Raw genomic sequence first — 16,278 nt, forward strand, 5'->3', positions numbered from 1 at the left:
TTGGCCCCGAATATCCAGGTCTACTTATACGTCGATAGAACATACACTAATGCTAGGGGACAGGGCGAAGCAAACCCTTTTACTTTCTGCGCCCAGCAAATACGAGGAACTCGCCCAAACGGGAGAGACGACGATCAATTCTAGTCTTCTTTAGGCAAGTCGCGTATTCGTCGCCAATCAAATCGATGTGGCTTAGCCATGATTCTGGCTAACTTACCCGTGTTTGAAAGCTTGGCTCGCCCATATACACGTAGATCACATCCAGAGTCCAGAAAAGGAGTATTGATACTACCCCGCCACGACCTTTCACGCAACATTAATCTGCAATGCAAGGGCCGCCTTCAAGACGGCTTTCATTAAGACCTGGGCTCTATCCAGATGTCAGTTGAATATAGCCCAGAAAATGATACCCAGAATGACCATGGGATGGGTCGCTGTAGGGAAGATTAAATCAAAAACAGGGCTCTGTGTCTAATAAGTCTTCCCTCCATAAATAATGTACATTCATTGCCATACATCAATCGATCTACGAAACAGGACATAACCGTCCGTTATTGTTCCACGAGTAAGGCACGGGATCCGTAACCTGGACCTCCCAATCCTCCGCGCCAACCGCGGTCAGCGCAAAGAACAATCCCCACGGATCATACCGCTGCTTGAGGCTGTAGAGGCGATCGTAGTGGGCGCCGTAGAACGCCTCCTGCTGGTTCGGTTCGAGCAGGTCTCCCTCGCTCATGTATGCGCCCGAGTCGGGGGCAATGTTGCGCAGGACGTCCATCCAGCTCGTCACGAACAGAGACTTGTCCTTCACCGTTTCCCAGCTGGCGTCGGACGTCCATTGGGTGCCGACGATGACATGTGCGAGGGCATCGCGCCACGCGGGGAGGATGGAGGTGTCGGTGGGCGGGGTGACGGCTTTGCCAGTGCCAGTGATGTGGAAGCCAGCGACGAAGAGTCCCTAGAGATGGTTAGTGACAGTCAAGACAATGCGGCGGGAAAGGCCTACTTTTTCGATGGCGTCCTTGTGGGCAAGGAAGGTCCGGCTACGCAGACTGTCGCCCTGGAAGACGCTTCGGGGCATCAGCCGGGAGGCCGTCTTGACCAGGGCAGTTCCAACGTATTCTTGGGGGAAGGCAACCGCCCACACGTCATGGCTGCAGATCAGTTAGTTATAATTCTTCGTGCGGTGTATGGCAAGCTCACAAGTTGTCGGCGTGGTTGTACCACGGAGTGTAGGTGATGTTCTGAGCGTCCAGCACATCGAACCACGGAGCGAGCAGAGCCTTGGTCTCGTCGATAGTCATGTTGGGGGCGACAAACGACTCCATGCGGAAATAGTAGTCGGTCGACCCGGCATAATCGGTACCAAGCTCAAAGGCGGACGCGCCGAGGTAGTAGTAGCCGTACGTACCGGCATCGACAAAGCGCTCAAAGTTGTCAATGTACGACTCGACACCCTTCCAAAAGGCGTCGGCGCTAGGGGCGTCTTTGATGGTGAAGTTAAAGGTCACCGTCGTCGTCGGTAGCTTGGGGAGTGCCTTGACTGTCAGCGAAGTGACGACGCCGATGGTGCTGCCGCCGCCGCCACGAAGCATCCAGAAGACATCCGAGTTCTGCGTGGATGTGGCCGTGATGAAACGGCCATCAGCAAGAACCACTATCAAGCCAAGTTAGCCGGCGCAACTCGGGCTGATGACTGAGATAGAACTTACCCTCCATCGCAAGAACCTGGTCCGCGGCCATGCCGTACAGACTGCTCAAGGGCGAATGACCACCGCCGGCGGTATAACCACCTCCCAGACCAACAGTGATGGCTTCACCACCGACAACAGTAACACCGTTGGCCTTGGCGTATTCATACGCCTCCCACACCTGTACACCAGAGCCGAACTTGATAGCCGGGCCGACGTAGCCATTGGCGGCCTTGTACCGGTGGTAGAAGGCCTTGTCCTTCAGCCAGTGCGTCCAGATCGACAGAGCACCCTTACCGGCCGCTTTGCCGTTAAAGTCATGGCCGGTGTTCTTGACGACCAAGCGCAGGTTGAGATTGCGGGCGAAGTTGACAGCCAGCTGGATCTGAGCCACGTTTGTGGCGTTAACAACGTAAGCGGGATACCCGCCAATCTCACAGGTGTCCGTGTAGTTGAAGCCAGGGGGCATGCATGTGCGGCCTTCGAACAGGGGCAACATAATGGAAGCCGGGTCGGCCATGCTATTTAACGTTTAGCCGCGATCCAGGGAAAGATGTGAAGCACTTACTGGAGATTAGAACTGATCCATTGTGACGTGATAGTGGCACATTTAGCCGCATCATACTCGGGCCAGTCGGGGTAACAGTATGCTGCCAGTGGTGTCGTCTTCACCAGACGGTCTCCGAGAAGAAGATTGAAGATGCCCCAGATCAGGTCGTTTGGCCAGGCGCGATCTCCAGGCATTACCTTGCACTGGTGCCAGCTCCTCTTCGATACAGAAGTGGAGTTGGTGCTGGCAAAGGTGAACATGCTGGAGATGGTCTCATTCTGAATGGTGTCAGCCACATCGGCGAGAACTCCGTCAGTCAGTTGAATTGTTTCGGATGGGAACAGAGTTTCCGATGGTGAGACAGTAGTTGCGGCAGCTGTCAGCGATGCCGTGACACTGGCCTCTTGCGCTGCGACCGCAGAGGCCACGGCCAGGATAGCCACGACACTGTTCTTCATTCTCTAGGACCTAGTACAGGGGTCAAGGAGGAGGTAGCCTGTCCATGTCAACACAGTGCATGCTATGTGGGCGATATTTAAACACTCCCTGAACAGAAACTAGAAGACAATGGATGTCGGGTCCTCGATCTCGAAGCGAACCGACTGTTGCCCTTCGCGCAAAGCAGGTGGATCCTCATCTCGGAGAATTCGATGGATTCTGACTCGGTGCGAAGAGCTAACAAAGTAGCGGCACGACGATGCCCTTTTAGCGCATGAGTTACCACATAAAAATATTTGTGCTCCACGCTACTAGTCTAGGTACGTACATTCGCCAGTATGCATAATATTGTGAACCCGGTCAGGCCACGTTTTGTGGCGCTGGCTAATAATAAGAACTATTGACGTGGCTGCAAGTCAAGACTACGGCTCTTGCGGCCTGCCGGCGTTGATATAGGTAACTGGCTTTAGAGCAAAGAACGAGAAGGAGAAGTAAAAGACCAAATAATGAGAAAGAGTGACAAAGGATTAAATCGAGACTGAGGCCCCTCCAGTCGATTGAGGTGTCATCCTATTAGTTGTACCAGAAGCTGGCCGTCGAACATGTACCCAGAGAGATTACCAACAATAATAATAGAAACGAGACAAAGCTAAATCGGAAGTCGAGTCCAGCCAGGGACGGAGGTTGTCCTCCGAAACCCTTAGTCTAGACTAGTCTATGTCGTAAATAGTCGAATTGTCCCAGGAGACTTGCCGACTTGGCTCGCTTACACCGAAGGAGACTGATTCTCGACCTCCGTCAGCGAGGGACTATGACTGCACTAAACATACGGGTCAATCTATTGACTTTTCAACCGACGAGTAGTTGTTCTAAGTGGTGAATCAGTGACTTCTTTCGAGGAGAAGGACGAGACTAAGACGCACAAGCCCCGAGCCGGTGTGGAGTAGTCCTGTAGCGTTGTCCGGCAATTTCTCGGCGTCTCATCAGGACAGTCTGGATTTAGTCTCTTGGGCCCTTTAGCATGGACTATTTGACCAAGTCTCACGAGCGGCCGGAATGCTTACCAACTTCAGAGGATTCCCCAAAGGAGGCACAGGAGCTGCACGACGCCTCTAGCTGGTTAACCGCGTGGTTCTATACAAATACCATTCGGCACCGAGTTAGCACCTGGCCAACTAGCTGAAATAGCACAAGTATCGCTCAGCAGAAGGTTCGGATCGAGGCAAAAGGTTGCATTTGAGGAAAGCGACCAGAAAAGCCAGCATGGGCCTCCGAACCCTAATGCAGGACTCTCGTACTCCATCGACCTGTGGCAATTTCAGCTCCTCTCATAAGGATCTGACGGCCGCTTCTTAATCTATTTCTCTTTCTTTCTTTCTTTCTTTCTTGTCATCTCCGTCCTATGGATTGTGATTTCAGCGATGACTGCCCCAAGCGATACTCTGCAGCCCCAGGCGATTGCGCTGATCTTTGCATTTCCCGCTGCGGCTACGATCGTGGTGGGCCTTCGAATCTACAGTCGACTACTGACACGGACGTTTGCAGCGGGTATGTTCGAAGATCGTACTATACTGGGTTGACGCATGCTGATCACGACTTATAGATGACTGGGTGATTTGTTTTGCAGAAGTGGGTGACATACTTTTGTCAAAGATTTTCATGCTGACCTAGAATAAGGTCCTTTATTGGGCTGAGACGATCACTTCTTACTATGGTATGATCAATACCTGGGCCTTTTGTCTGCAACAATTAACATATTTCAGTCATCAAGTGCATGTATATCGGCTACCATGTCTGGGACGTTCCGAAGGACTTTCCCGCCGCGCTGGGAGCAAAATACTCCTACGCAGTACGTTGGACTCTATTGCTGTTAACTACATACTAACCGTCTTTCAGACATTACTCCTATACAATCCCATCCTGGCCCTCATCAAAACCTCCATCCTCCTCTTCCTGTTACGCTTGACCGGTCAGAAGATGAACGTGCGGAGAGCGATATACGGCCTATTGATCGTCAACGGGATCGCCATGGTGGCCACCTTCCTCATCACCATGTTCCACTGCGTCCCAATTGCGTCCAACTGGGATCCTGCGTCCTACCCGAATGCGAAATGTATCAATTTTGCCAACTTTGTTACTGGAACCGCCTGTGTCGCCATCTTCACCGACGTGCTGGTGCTGATCCTTCCAACCTGGATTGTGTATAACCTGAAAATCGCGCGGGGTCAAAAGTTGATGTTGATCGGGATTTTGTCCTTGGGTTTTATGTGAGTGATAATTATGTTTGCTGAAGGATTGAATGACTGATGTGCGAAGATCGGTTATCTCTGGGATTGTACGGGTCATCCTGCTCGACCACTACGACCGCCACTTCCCGGCAGATTACACCTACACGGTCCTCTTCTGTATTTCCACCATCGAAGTAGGACTCTCCATTATCGCAGCATGCGCGCCGGCTCTGAAACCACTCTTTGTCATGATCATTCCCAAAGTATTCAGCAGCGGCAAGAGCCGGAGTGCTCCGCAGTATAACAGGTACGGAGCCAGCCGCAGCGGGCCAATGGGGTATGATCTCGACCACATTTCGCGGGGATCCCGGCGAGGACAAGGAGAGAACGAGACCATGATCAAAATAGGGGACGATGAAAGGGGAGACAGGCCCTCGAAGAATGGGATTGTCCTGACCACTGAGATGGAGGTCCACTGGCATGTGCCTGGTTCTGGGCGGCCGATAAGTCAGGGCAGTAGTACGGAGAGTCTAGTGCAGCAGAGAAAATTATGAAAAGGGGCATGTATTGGCAATGTATTGTTGGAGTACTGTCGATTCTATATACATATCGACCTGACAAACCCTTTCGTCGTCATCACGTCTCCATCCCACCCGTCCGCCACTCGACCATGTAGGACCACGGAGCTCAAATCCTGACGCAGTTGGTCGAGTAGGAGCTCACATCATTGTCATGACCAATGTCGGCAAAGTTGACGAACTGGTTGCGGCAGAACTCATAGCCAAAGTCGCCCTTGCAGCCAGGGCTGTCGTAGAACTTGATACAGCAGCGGGTGGTGCCCTCCGGATTGTCCGAGTAGTACCTCATCGACGAAATCTTCTGGTTGAGAGGGTCGACGTTAGGGAAGCACTTGAATCCGGGATTTCCAGGTCCGCCATTAGTGATAGAGGGACCCTGTTCCTCCTTGAGCTGGTAAAAATACACGCGCCAGGCGGACACGCTGGGGACAAGGGCCAGGACGAAGGTGGCGGCGAGAGCTGCGATCTTCATGGTGCCTGTGCAAGCATTAGTTCTGATTCTTATGCGGTGAGGGAATTGCATACTTTATGAAAGTGATATGCTTGTTTCTGTTAGAATATTGTTGATGCGGTTGAGCTGGCTTGAGGATGTCACTTTGACGGGGAGAGGAGAGGGCTTTTATAGATTCCGGCCCACAGGTTCTTTCGCTGAAGCTCAACGCAGACCGCTGCTACATCTCTGTGTCATTTGATGCTGATTCCATAGCCAGGATGATGCCAAGGAGTCGATGCAGATTTCAGATGTCAATTAGATTGTCCAAGACATTAAGATCTCGTATAAACACCGGCGCCCTTCCCCAGATGTATATGTACCGCGACCGAAGGACCGTAACTGCTTGGTGCTCGCTCGTATTCGGTTGATACATTGTTCCATCTCTCCAGTCTTGAGTCCAGCATTCCGCACGAGTATAATCTTCACCACTGTATGGATCAGAATTGTCAATAATCTTCACCAATGTATGGATGAGAATTGTCCATGTTGTTCGGCCCTCTTTCGTATTTCTCTGGACTTCATGCAAGTCTCCAAGTATGGATCTCTTGTTACAATGGTCCGAAATGGTCGACACTCAGCATATGCATATGCATTTGTTATTTTGTCTTGCTTTCTGGCAGAAGGCGAAAGCAGACGAAGGTCAATGATCGAGCTCCCTTGCAGCGAGATGACGGTATGGATCCCGTGCAGTGAATCCTGTGTCAACCGGTTACTTGTCACCATGACGGGCATTTGACATGACTCAATTCGTCTAACGATCCCAAGGACAAGCATTTTTCTGCACTCGTGTCATAGCTATACACAAGGCAACATACACGTCGAGTGGCCTGGGAGGTTCCATTCAGGTCCAGCATAATAAGGGCTGTGACGCCGGATGAGCACTCTGCCTCCATCCCCCGCCAGAGCCGTGGTCGTTTCTGAAAAGCTCAAGGAAGCTCTCTGGCGGCAGCGAGTCCGCCTTTCTCAGGGCCTGAGGGGAGCTGGCTCCGTCACCAAGCGGGACAAGATGACTGCAGATTCTAAAATCGCGGCATCCGACCGCGACCTTGATAGAATTCATGGCACAGGGCATCGAAGTCGAGAAACGGTGGACAATGTTTCCAAGCTGATGCTGCCGAAAATGTGTAGATAGAAGATCAATGGGCCACAACAGAATCGCCATCTAAATCTCATCCAGACAACGTAGATGAAACTACGTACACAAAGCTTTCGGAGTCACTTCCCGAACCTCTTACTAACCATTGCCCTACAATGTTTCCTTGTTTCCCAGGCCTATGCCGAGCCGTATCCGTTAATGCGCCCAGAGATCGGTTTCGATGGCCACAAGGACACGCAACAAAAGACGCCACCAGGCAGACATGATTGCGACTTGGCGTGACTCATTGTCTATGGAAGCAGTTCAGACGGTAAGTATCCAACGATCATCCCGACCGACAGCACCATCAAAAAGGGGTTTCGGGGACCCGGTCTCCCAGTGGCGCGGTGGAGGGTGCGGGTTCCGCGGGCCCCGAAGACGATGGCCAAGAGCAGGCAGCTCTTTCATGTCGCAGCCATTGCTGCAAAAATCAGAGCCATGGCATTGAGGGCCAAGGAATCTGGATCTTCCTGGATTCTTGATAGACATCTTCTTCTGCTTGAATAAATGATCCGCGGGCGGCCGAGAGGGATCAGTCGCATACTGGCATTCACGTTTAAATATTCTCGGGAACAAGTCCTTTCGATCTTCCTGGTGTCCGAAAAGTGAGAACATTATCCTTGGACCTGTTGAGTATCCCTATGGCTCTGAACTCGACGGATACCCGCTGGTCAAGCAGGGGAGACACTCCTTTCGAGACTCCGCTTCCCGATGGCGAGGAACGCCCAGATGCTGCTCCAGATGAAAAATTCAACCCTGAAGATGTCGACCGCCGGTTGACAGACCTGGTCCGCAAGTTAAGCGCCCAATCTCAGCTGTCTTATCATTCACTCCTCTTTAGCGCCGGTGAAAACAGCAGTCTCAACCCCCACAGCCTTTCGTTTGATGCTAGAAAATGGGCCCGAGCCTTTTACAATGCGCGTTACTCGCAGGACAATGGCCATCAATCCCGGGTGGCAGGTGTCGCGTTCAAAAACCTGAATGTGTTCGGGTATGGCAGCCCCGTGGACTATCAGATGAGCGTTGGTAATGCTCTCTTGAAGGTGCCGACGATGATTCGACAGGCCCTCGGAGGCGGGAAACAGCGTGTGGATATTCTGCGCGACGTTGAGGGCCTCGTGCTTCCCGGGGAACAGCTGTGTGTCCTTGGTCCCCCTGGCTCCGGTTGCTCAACGTTCCTCAGGACGATTGCGGGCGAGACTCACGGTCTGAATGTCGATTCGGCGGCATATCTCAACTACAACGGAATCAGCCGCAAACAGATGTCGACGGCTTTTCGCGGCGAGGCAATCTACACGGCTGAGGTCGACGCTCACTTCCCCATGCTCTCTGTAGGAGACACGCTGTACTTTGCCGCCCTTGCTCGTGCACCGCGGGTGATTCCCGGAGGGCTATCCCGTCAGGAATACGCCAGACATCTGCGCGATGTGATCATGGCCATGTTTGGCATTGGTCATACAGTCAACACGCGTGTGGGGAATGACTTTGTGCGTGGTGTCAGCGGAGGCGAGAGGAAGCGAGTCACTATTGCCGAGGCCGCCCTGGGATACTCGCCACTACAATGCTGGGATAATAGCACCCGGGGCCTTGACAGTGCGAATGCCGTGGAATTCTGTCGGACGTTACGCACGCAGAGTGATGTCTTTGGAATTACCTCCTGTGTGGCCATCTACCAAGCCCCTCAGGCGGCATACGATGTGAGTGAATACGCCTGTAGCCCGCTAGGTACCTGCTGACGGATAGAATAGCTGTTTGACAAGGTCCTTGTTCTATATGAAGGACGGCAGATATACTTTGGTGCTGCGCAGGAGGCCAAATCCTACTTCGAGCGGCTTGGATTCCAGTGTCCTGAATCTCAGACCACAGCCGATTTCCTCACCTCGATGTGCAGTCCGGTCGAACGCATTGTCAAGCCCGGGTTCGAGCAAAAGGCTCCTCGGACACCAGAAGAATTTGCCCAGAGATGGAAGGATAGTCCGCAACGGCAGTCCCTATTGCAAGCAATCGAGAAGTTCAGCACCGAGCACCCGCTCGATGGACCCGATCTGCACCAGTTCGCCCTCTCACGCAAGGCGGAAAAGTCACCCCATCAGCGAGAGAAGTCGCCATACACCTTGTCCTACTGGGGCCAGGTCAAACTGTGTTTGTGGAGGGAATGGCAGCGTCTCAAGAACGACCCCAGCGTCACATTGGCCATGCTCATCGGAAACTTCTTCGAGGCTCTGATCATTGCCAGCATCTTCTACAACCTCGCCGGAGAGACATCCTCGTTCTTCTACCGCGGCGCCCTTCTCTTTATGATGGTCTTGCTCAACGCCTTTGCCAGTATTCTCGAGATTCTGTCATTGTACGAGAAACGCACTATCGTGGAGAAACAGAGCCGCTACGCATACTACCACCCAAGTGCGGAGGCTCTTTCCTCCTTCATCATGAGTCTTCCATATAAGTTCATGAACTCTTTCTTGGTCAATCTCACGCTGTACTTCATGTCGAACCTGCGGCGCGAGCCGGGCCCGTTTTTCTTTTTCCTTTTGATTTCCATGTCAATGATGCTGGCCATGTCGATGTTCTTCCGCTGGTTTGCATCCATGACCAAGACAATCGATCAGGCCCTTGCTCCTTCAGCTATCATTCTGCTGGCCCTTGTTCTATACACCGGCTTTGCCATTCCTGTCTCGTACATGCGCGGCTGGGCTTCATGGATTCGATGGCTCAACCCGGTATCATATGGCTTCGAAGCCGTCATGGTTAACGAGTTCCACGGGCGCGAATTCCCGTGTTCATCCTTTGTACCAGCCGGACCCGGCTACGAGGATGTATCCAGCACGCAACGAGTATGTTCGACTCTCGGAGCGGTTCCTGGCTCGGACGTGGTTTCCGGCGACGCGTTTGTCCGCTCCTCGTACGGCTACATCAACAGCCACCGCTGGCGGAACTTTGGGATCATCATCGCGATGACCGTCTTCCTTGCTGTGTGCCATTTTGTGACGACTGAGCTTGTTGCTTCTAAACGATCAAAAGGCGAGGTACTTGTATTCCGACGTGGCAGCGCTCATATCGCGCGTGCAAAGCAAGCGCAGAGTGATGAGGAACGACTCTCTGCCTCTCCTGTGCAGAACGAAAAGTACAGTGAGGCCACGACCCCTGTTGCCGGCGTTGAGAAGCAGACATCTATTTTTCATTGGGAAGATGTGTGCTACGATGTGAAGATCAAAAGCGAAACTAGACGGATTCTCGACCACGTCGATGGATGGATCAAACCTGGTACACTGACTGCTCTGATGGTAAGTACTTTCTATACCCGGTTGGGACACTCGAGAGGGCTAAGCATGCTGTATGTAGGGAGTCTCTGGAGCTGGTAAGACTACCTTGCTTGATGTACTGGCCAGTCGAACGACTGTCGGAGTCGTCACAGGCGAGATGCTGGTTGACGGACGACAGCGGGACAGTTCATTCCAGCGGAAAACGGGTTACGTCCAACAGCAAGACCTCCACCTGGCTACTACGACCGTCCGGGAGGCACTCGAGTTCAGCGCTCTACTGCGGCAACCCCCCGAATACAGCCGGACGGAGAAGCTGGAGTACGTGGAAAAGGTGATTGATCTGCTGCATATGAGAGATTACGCCGACGCGATTGTCGGTGTCCCCGGAGAAGGCTTGAACGTCGAACAAAGGAAACGGCTCACTATCGGTGTGGAGCTGGCTGCCCGTCCCAAGTTGCTTTTGTTCCTGGATGAGCCCACGTCTGGCTTAGACAGCCAGACGTCCTGGTCGATCTGCAACCTCATGGAGACGTTGACCAGAAACGGCCAGGCAATCTTGTGTACTATCCATCAGCCGTCGGCCATGCTGTTCCAGCGCTTCGACCGACTCCTGCTCCTCGCCAAGGGAGGAAAGACAGTCTATTTTGGGGAGATTGGATCCGGGTCAAGGACCTTGATGGATTATTTTGTTCGCAATGGTGGACCGCCTTGTCCGAAAGGCGTGAACCCGGCAGAGCATATGCTCGAGGTGATTGGCGCCGCGCCAGGGGCCCGTACAGATATCGACTGGCCAGCTGTCTGGCGCAGTAGTCCCGAGTATCAGGAAGTACGCCAGGAATTGTCCCGATTGAGACAGCTGGCTGGTCAACCTTCGTCTGTGCATTCGGATGGCCCATCCAGCTATTCCGAGTTTGCCGCCTCGTTCACTGCCCAGTTGGGCCAGGTTGGTCGTCGCGTGTTCCAGCAGTACTGGCGGACGCCGTCGTATATCTATTCCAAGGCGATTCTGACTATTGGCTCGGTAAGTATTGTCTGTCAATTCATCGGTCATATTGTCTAACAGTCATGCAAATGCAGTCTCTCTTTATTGGTTTCTCCTTCTTCAAAGGCGACAATACTGCCCAAGGACTGCAGAACCAGATGTTCGGCGTGTTCGTTTTCCTCTTCGTCGTTATCCAACTCATCTTCCAAATCATTCCATCATTTGTCACACAACGAACTCTATACGAGTCCCGCGAGCGCCAGTCCAAGACCTACTCCTGGCAAGCTTTCGTCCTCTCCAATATAGTTGTGGAGTTCGCATGGAACACGGTAAGTCATTCGCATATATGCCCAGACACGGACTAACCATGGCTCAGATCGCGGCCGTTCTGTGTTTCCTGGCGTGGTTCTACCCCGTCGGCCTCTACCGCAACGCAGAATACACCGGCTCGGTCCATTCCCAGAGCACCCTCGCCTTCCTCATTCTCTGGACCACATTCCTCTTTGCCAGCTCGTTTGCACACCTCCTCATCGCCGGTGTCGGCAGCGCCGAACTCGCCTCCGCGCTCGCAAACATCATGGGCATCATGATGTACGCATTCTGCGGGATCCTCGCCGGCCCGCATGCTCTCCCTGGGTTCTGGATCTTCATGTATCGGGTCAACCCGTTTACGTACCTGGTTTCGGGCCTGTTGTCGGCGAGTCTGGCTGATGCGCCGATGCATTGCGCCGCCAACGAGTTACTGGCCTTCTCTTCTCCTGCGAACCGGACTTGTGGCGAGTACATGGAGACGTACATTGCGGCGGCTGGAGGGTACTTGCTGGATTCTGCGGCGCAGGGCGATGGCCAATGCAGGTATTGTCGTGTTGATAACACGAACCAGTTCTTGAGGAATTTTAGCATTGACGTCGCGACTCGGTGGAGGGATTTCGGGCTGCTCTGGGTGTACGTTGCCTTTAACACCTTTGGGGCTGTCTTCCTTTACTGGCTTTGTCGGGTCCCGAAGGGGAAGAAGAGACTGTGATTCGCAGTCGTGGATATAGAATGTAGAATATAGAATGTAGAATATAGAATATAGAATATAGAATATAGAATATAGAATATAGATTAGATGACGGGCCTCCTGGCTATGGATACATGTTATGTTTAATAGAAGAGAAGTATCTCTACAGGATGGGAGTTCCTGCAAGAGGGTTCACTATGTACAAAGATCTATATAAGAGGCGAAGCACGAAATGGAATCACATTCCGGCTTCAATCCATGAATATTGCGAACATATTTGTATATGGTCGCGGTAGGAATCAAGTAGAAGAAGTGATGATTATATCGAACTGAAAAGGAAAGGGATCAACGTAGCAATTGCTATGAATACGAGACCAAAGGAAGATCTTATTGCCGCTGCAGGGGATGCAGAGCCGGTAAAGAGTGCTGACGCAGTGGTACCCGTCATAGTGCCGGAACCACTTGCCTGAGACGATGTAAAAAGAGTGGCGGCGCTGGAACCTGCGGTCGAAGGCGAACCAGAGGGCCTGGAGGATGGGATTCTGGTTGCGGCCGATGTACGAAGGCTCGTTGGAGTGCTTGCAGGCAAGGTTTGGTTGTAGTTCGGGATATCACCATGAGCCCCCACAGCGGCGACATCCTTTGCACCGGATGATGCAGAGCTCGCAGTGTTGTAGGGACCGGTCTTGTGTGCGCTAGCCCCAGTACCGAGGCCAGATTGCGCGTCAGCAGCAGTATCAGAGCTGGAGGCGGAGCCCGGGCTTGACCCACGGCCGGTATCTTGCTCATTGGTAGAGCCAGACCCAGAAGTCGACGAACTATGAGGTCCAGATGCAGGGATCGTGGGGCCAGCGGTAGGAGCTGCTGTCCTCTCGACTGTGAGCACAACAGTAGACGCTACTAGAGTTTCCGTAGTGACGAATGTGCTCTTTGCCGTGGCGGGACAATTGGCGACCGTTGACGGGCAAGCTGTGACAGTGGCAGTGCGGGTGGTCAAGACAGTAGAGGTGATCACATCTATAGAACCTCCTCCTGGTTGGGCGTGCGAGCCAGTAGTTGTGACGGACCCAGGAACTCCGGTGACTATAGGTCGCTCGGTAGCGGTAACTGGACAAATGGTGGTGGAGACCAAGACTGTTTCCGTGGTGGTATATGTGCTCTTATGGGACGCGGGGCAGTCGGTCACACTGGATGGACACGCGGTGATGGTAGCAGTGCGAGTGCTGAAGATAGTAGAGGTGGTAGATTCACCAAGAGATGATGAGGCAGCATCAGCCGTAGGGGAGGAGGAGATGGTGGCCTCGGTGACTGGGCAGATCGTTGTCGCAACCACAATGGTCTCAGTGGTCAGAAAAGTACTCCTGGCTGACGCAGGGCAGTCGGGGACAGAGGACGGGCATGCGGTCACGGTAGCAGTTCGGGTGGTCAGGATAGTCGATGTAGTGAACTGTGACGCGGAAGTAGGGATTGCAGACGATTGCTCAGATGCCGCGATGGACGATGTGGGAACGACACTGGGAGCGGGTGAAGGATTCGATGGGGTTAGGAGCCCACTGGACAATGAGACTTGAGAGGATGCTGCGCCGGATGAGGGCGGAATCTGAGGAATGCTGGACGAAGAAGGGCTCGAGGCGGATAGCACCGAGGAGAAGCTCAAGGAAGGCGCCGCGGGATTGAAGGACGGACTGGCACTTGACAAGGCTGAGGTGGTGGCCACCAGCACCAGGGAAGAACTTGGGGATGTCACAGCAGGGACAGAGGAAGCCCGGGATGTGGGTGGAAGGCTAGCGGACAACTCGGGTGACGAGGACGGCGCTGCTGGCCCAGGACTGAAAGAACTCGGTGCGGCGCTGCTCGATGGTGAAACAGACGACGATGGAGTTGAAGTCGGAACCGAGACCGGGATAATAGAAAATGACACAGGAGATGAGCTTCCAGGTGAAGGCAAGGGGATCGCAGAACGCGACGGGATGACCGCGGAGGACGTGATCAGAGCAGCCGACGAGGACGGAGAAAGCACAGGAGAAGAGACCACAGGAGAGGAGACCACAGAAGAAGAGACCACAGAAGAAGAGACCACAGAAGAAGAGACCACAGAAGAAGAGACCACAGGCACAGAAATGATCGGGGACGCTGGCACGCTGCCCGTGGGTGAGGTTGAAGGTGTTGCACTTGGAGTCTGCACTGGTACGGACGGTGAAGCCACCACTATGCTGGACAGAATCGCCGAGGAGGATGAAGGAATGGCCTCACTCGAGGGCGACGCCGAGATCACCGCACTGCTGGAAGGAGTTGGGGTAAAGACCGGCGTCGAGCTGGGCGTGAGAGTGACTGTCGAGCTGACGGTCACAGTCGAGCAGATCTCCTGCGCAGGACCCAGGAGCTTGGCGTTGTCAAACTCGACAGACGTATGGTAGATGTTATAATAATAGTTACAGTTCGCCCACATAGTAAACGTGTGCGAAGTCGAGGTGGCTGTAAGCGTCGCTGACAGAGTCTGCCAGGTTGGAACAGCAGATACTGCCGATCTCAGGACGGCAGTGGTGTCGTGCGCAGCGTAAAACGTACAAGACCTGACTGCTTGAGGTGCGGTCGACAGGGCTCTGTAGTCAAACGAGAAGGTATAGGTCGTGCCCACTTGCAGCCCCGTCACCGTCTGCGACACGGCATAGTTCGGGCCTGCAACCCAGGTGAGCTGCGCCACATACTGCCCGTCGTCCGAGTTGTCGCTGATGACCGAGATGGGACCGGTCAACCTATTCCACGGACTGATTGAGCCCGTCTCGAAGGACGGATTGATAAACAAATTGACCGACTCGGTCGTACAGGAGACTTCGGTGCTGATGATCACCTCGGTGTCTGCCTGGGAAAGCTGGCCAAGCAGCACCAGGGGCAGCACAATGGCCGCAGAAAGGGACCGCATATTGATGATTGACAACCTCACAAAAGGACCGAATATCTATCTGCCATGGATCCAGCAGACATGCCGTGGGGGATGGGGTTATATATGGAGAGAGGCTGTTCCTTTTCTCCTTTCGTGCGATATCTGGACCCATCTTGCTGAGGCGATTCCGTTTGCCAGGGAAATGTATGGCGACGCCCACATTGTCGGCCATATCCGAGTGGGTTTTCGGCGATATCTCGTCTAGAAAGACCAGAATCAAGCTGCCCACGAGCATGGGCTGCGGTTAAGCCTTCTGGTCAGGAACATTGGGACCGGTCTGGGTTCTTTTAGCGATATAGCAGGAGTCAAAAGTCAATAGTTTATTTTCCAGCGAAATCTCGGCGCTGTGTTTGGATCTTTTCGACTTGGTTCGTCTTAGCGTCGGGAATAGCGTGCTTTGATGCTATCCACAACCAAGATCCGGTATTTCTGCCGACGGGTTCTCGCTAGGAAAGACCTAAATAAAAAGGCCTAAATACCGTTGCTTGCCACTTTGATGGAGCTGGAAATAATCCCCAAGACCATCAATCTTAGTTTGTTGTGTTTTCCACTTACCGTGGAGTTATCCATGCGCAATGCGCTCAGCAACTACATAGCGGATACCCTCCTCGAACTGACACTCACTTTGTCTGTATAGGTAAAGGTGTCATTCAAGATAGTTGAAAGGCTGACCGAGGCAATAGTATTATCATTATTAATGTACTGAACAAAGGAGAAACTGGAACAGCACCAAGACAATCCATGTCGGCGGCACCGTGAAGGCATCTTACTAAAAACATGTCAACCAAAATATGCCTATTCATTTCTACTATGCTAGAAATAGTCGTCTTGACACCTTTTTGGCGTAGTGGATTTGATGGCTGACAAGACAGCTTATGGCCAAGGCTGCCTTTAGGGCCAAGACAATGTCAGCCTTGTTGACACGAACCAATATTATTAATACATGATGTGATGCATCTGTCGTCTTCAACCT

The 16,278-nt window shown here is 52.9% G+C and overlaps 7 protein-coding genes across 7 annotated transcripts; 4 read left to right on the forward strand and 3 right to left on the reverse strand.

Annotated features, from left to right (window-relative positions):
- Positions 1 to 526: 526 nt before the first annotated feature.
- Aud_006741 (FAD-binding oxidoreductase) lies at positions 527 to 2,699 on the reverse strand (the record flags this gene model as incomplete). The annotated part of the gene is made up of 5 exons (XM_043291638.1): positions 527 to 958; positions 1,007 to 1,154; positions 1,204 to 1,657; positions 1,713 to 2,212; positions 2,260 to 2,699. The coding sequence occupies 5 exons, from the start codon at positions 2,697 to 2,699 to the stop codon at positions 527 to 529; spliced, it is 1,974 nt and encodes a 657-aa protein (XP_043147573.1).
- A 1,401-nt stretch (positions 2,700 to 4,100) lies between these two features.
- Aud_006742 (uncharacterized protein) lies at positions 4,101 to 5,461 on the forward strand (the record flags this gene model as incomplete). Its single annotated transcript, XM_043291639.1, has 6 exons — positions 4,101 to 4,227; positions 4,283 to 4,308; positions 4,357 to 4,393; positions 4,443 to 4,528; positions 4,576 to 4,946; positions 4,996 to 5,461. The coding sequence occupies 6 exons, from the start codon at positions 4,101 to 4,103 to the stop codon at positions 5,459 to 5,461; spliced, it is 1,113 nt and encodes a 370-aa protein (XP_043147574.1).
- Positions 5,462 to 5,594: 133 nt separating this feature from the next.
- On the reverse strand, positions 5,595 to 5,957 carry Aud_006743 (uncharacterized protein; the record flags this gene model as incomplete). Its single annotated transcript, XM_043291640.1, has 1 exon — positions 5,595 to 5,957. The coding sequence occupies one exon, from the start codon at positions 5,955 to 5,957 to the stop codon at positions 5,595 to 5,597; it is 363 nt and encodes a 120-aa protein (XP_043147575.1).
- Positions 5,958 to 7,754: 1,797 nt separating this feature from the next.
- Positions 7,755 to 12,382, forward strand: Aud_006744 (putative ABC multidrug transporter; the record flags this gene model as incomplete). Its single annotated transcript, XM_043291641.1, has 5 exons — positions 7,755 to 8,810; positions 8,862 to 10,397; positions 10,456 to 11,397; positions 11,454 to 11,687; positions 11,735 to 12,382. 5 exons carry the CDS (start codon positions 7,755 to 7,757, stop codon positions 12,380 to 12,382), a joined length of 4,416 nt encoding a protein of 1,471 aa, XP_043147576.1.
- Positions 12,383 to 12,723: 341 nt separating this feature from the next.
- On the forward strand, positions 12,724 to 13,932 carry Aud_006745 (uncharacterized protein; the record flags this gene model as incomplete). The annotated part of the gene is made up of 2 exons (XM_043291642.1): positions 12,724 to 12,784; positions 13,277 to 13,932. The coding sequence occupies 2 exons, from the start codon at positions 12,724 to 12,726 to the stop codon at positions 13,930 to 13,932; spliced, it is 717 nt and encodes a 238-aa protein (XP_043147577.1).
- A 36-nt stretch (positions 13,933 to 13,968) lies between these two features.
- Aud_006746 (uncharacterized protein) lies at positions 13,969 to 14,778 on the forward strand (the record flags this gene model as incomplete). The annotated part of the gene is made up of 1 exon (XM_043291643.1): positions 13,969 to 14,778. The coding sequence occupies one exon, from the start codon at positions 13,969 to 13,971 to the stop codon at positions 14,776 to 14,778; it is 810 nt and encodes a 269-aa protein (XP_043147578.1).
- Positions 14,779 to 14,793: 15 nt separating this feature from the next.
- On the reverse strand, positions 14,794 to 15,284 carry Aud_006747 (uncharacterized protein; the record flags this gene model as incomplete). Its single annotated transcript, XM_043291644.1, has 2 exons — positions 14,794 to 14,964; positions 15,000 to 15,284. The coding sequence occupies 2 exons, from the start codon at positions 15,282 to 15,284 to the stop codon at positions 14,794 to 14,796; spliced, it is 456 nt and encodes a 151-aa protein (XP_043147579.1).
- Positions 15,285 to 16,278: the final 994 nt, after the last annotated feature.

Source organism: Aspergillus udagawae (assembly GCF_001078395.1).
Source record: "Aspergillus udagawae IFM 46973 DNA, scaffold_4, whole genome shotgun sequence".
NCBI lineage: Eukaryota > Fungi > Ascomycota > Eurotiomycetes > Eurotiales > Aspergillaceae > Aspergillus > Aspergillus udagawae.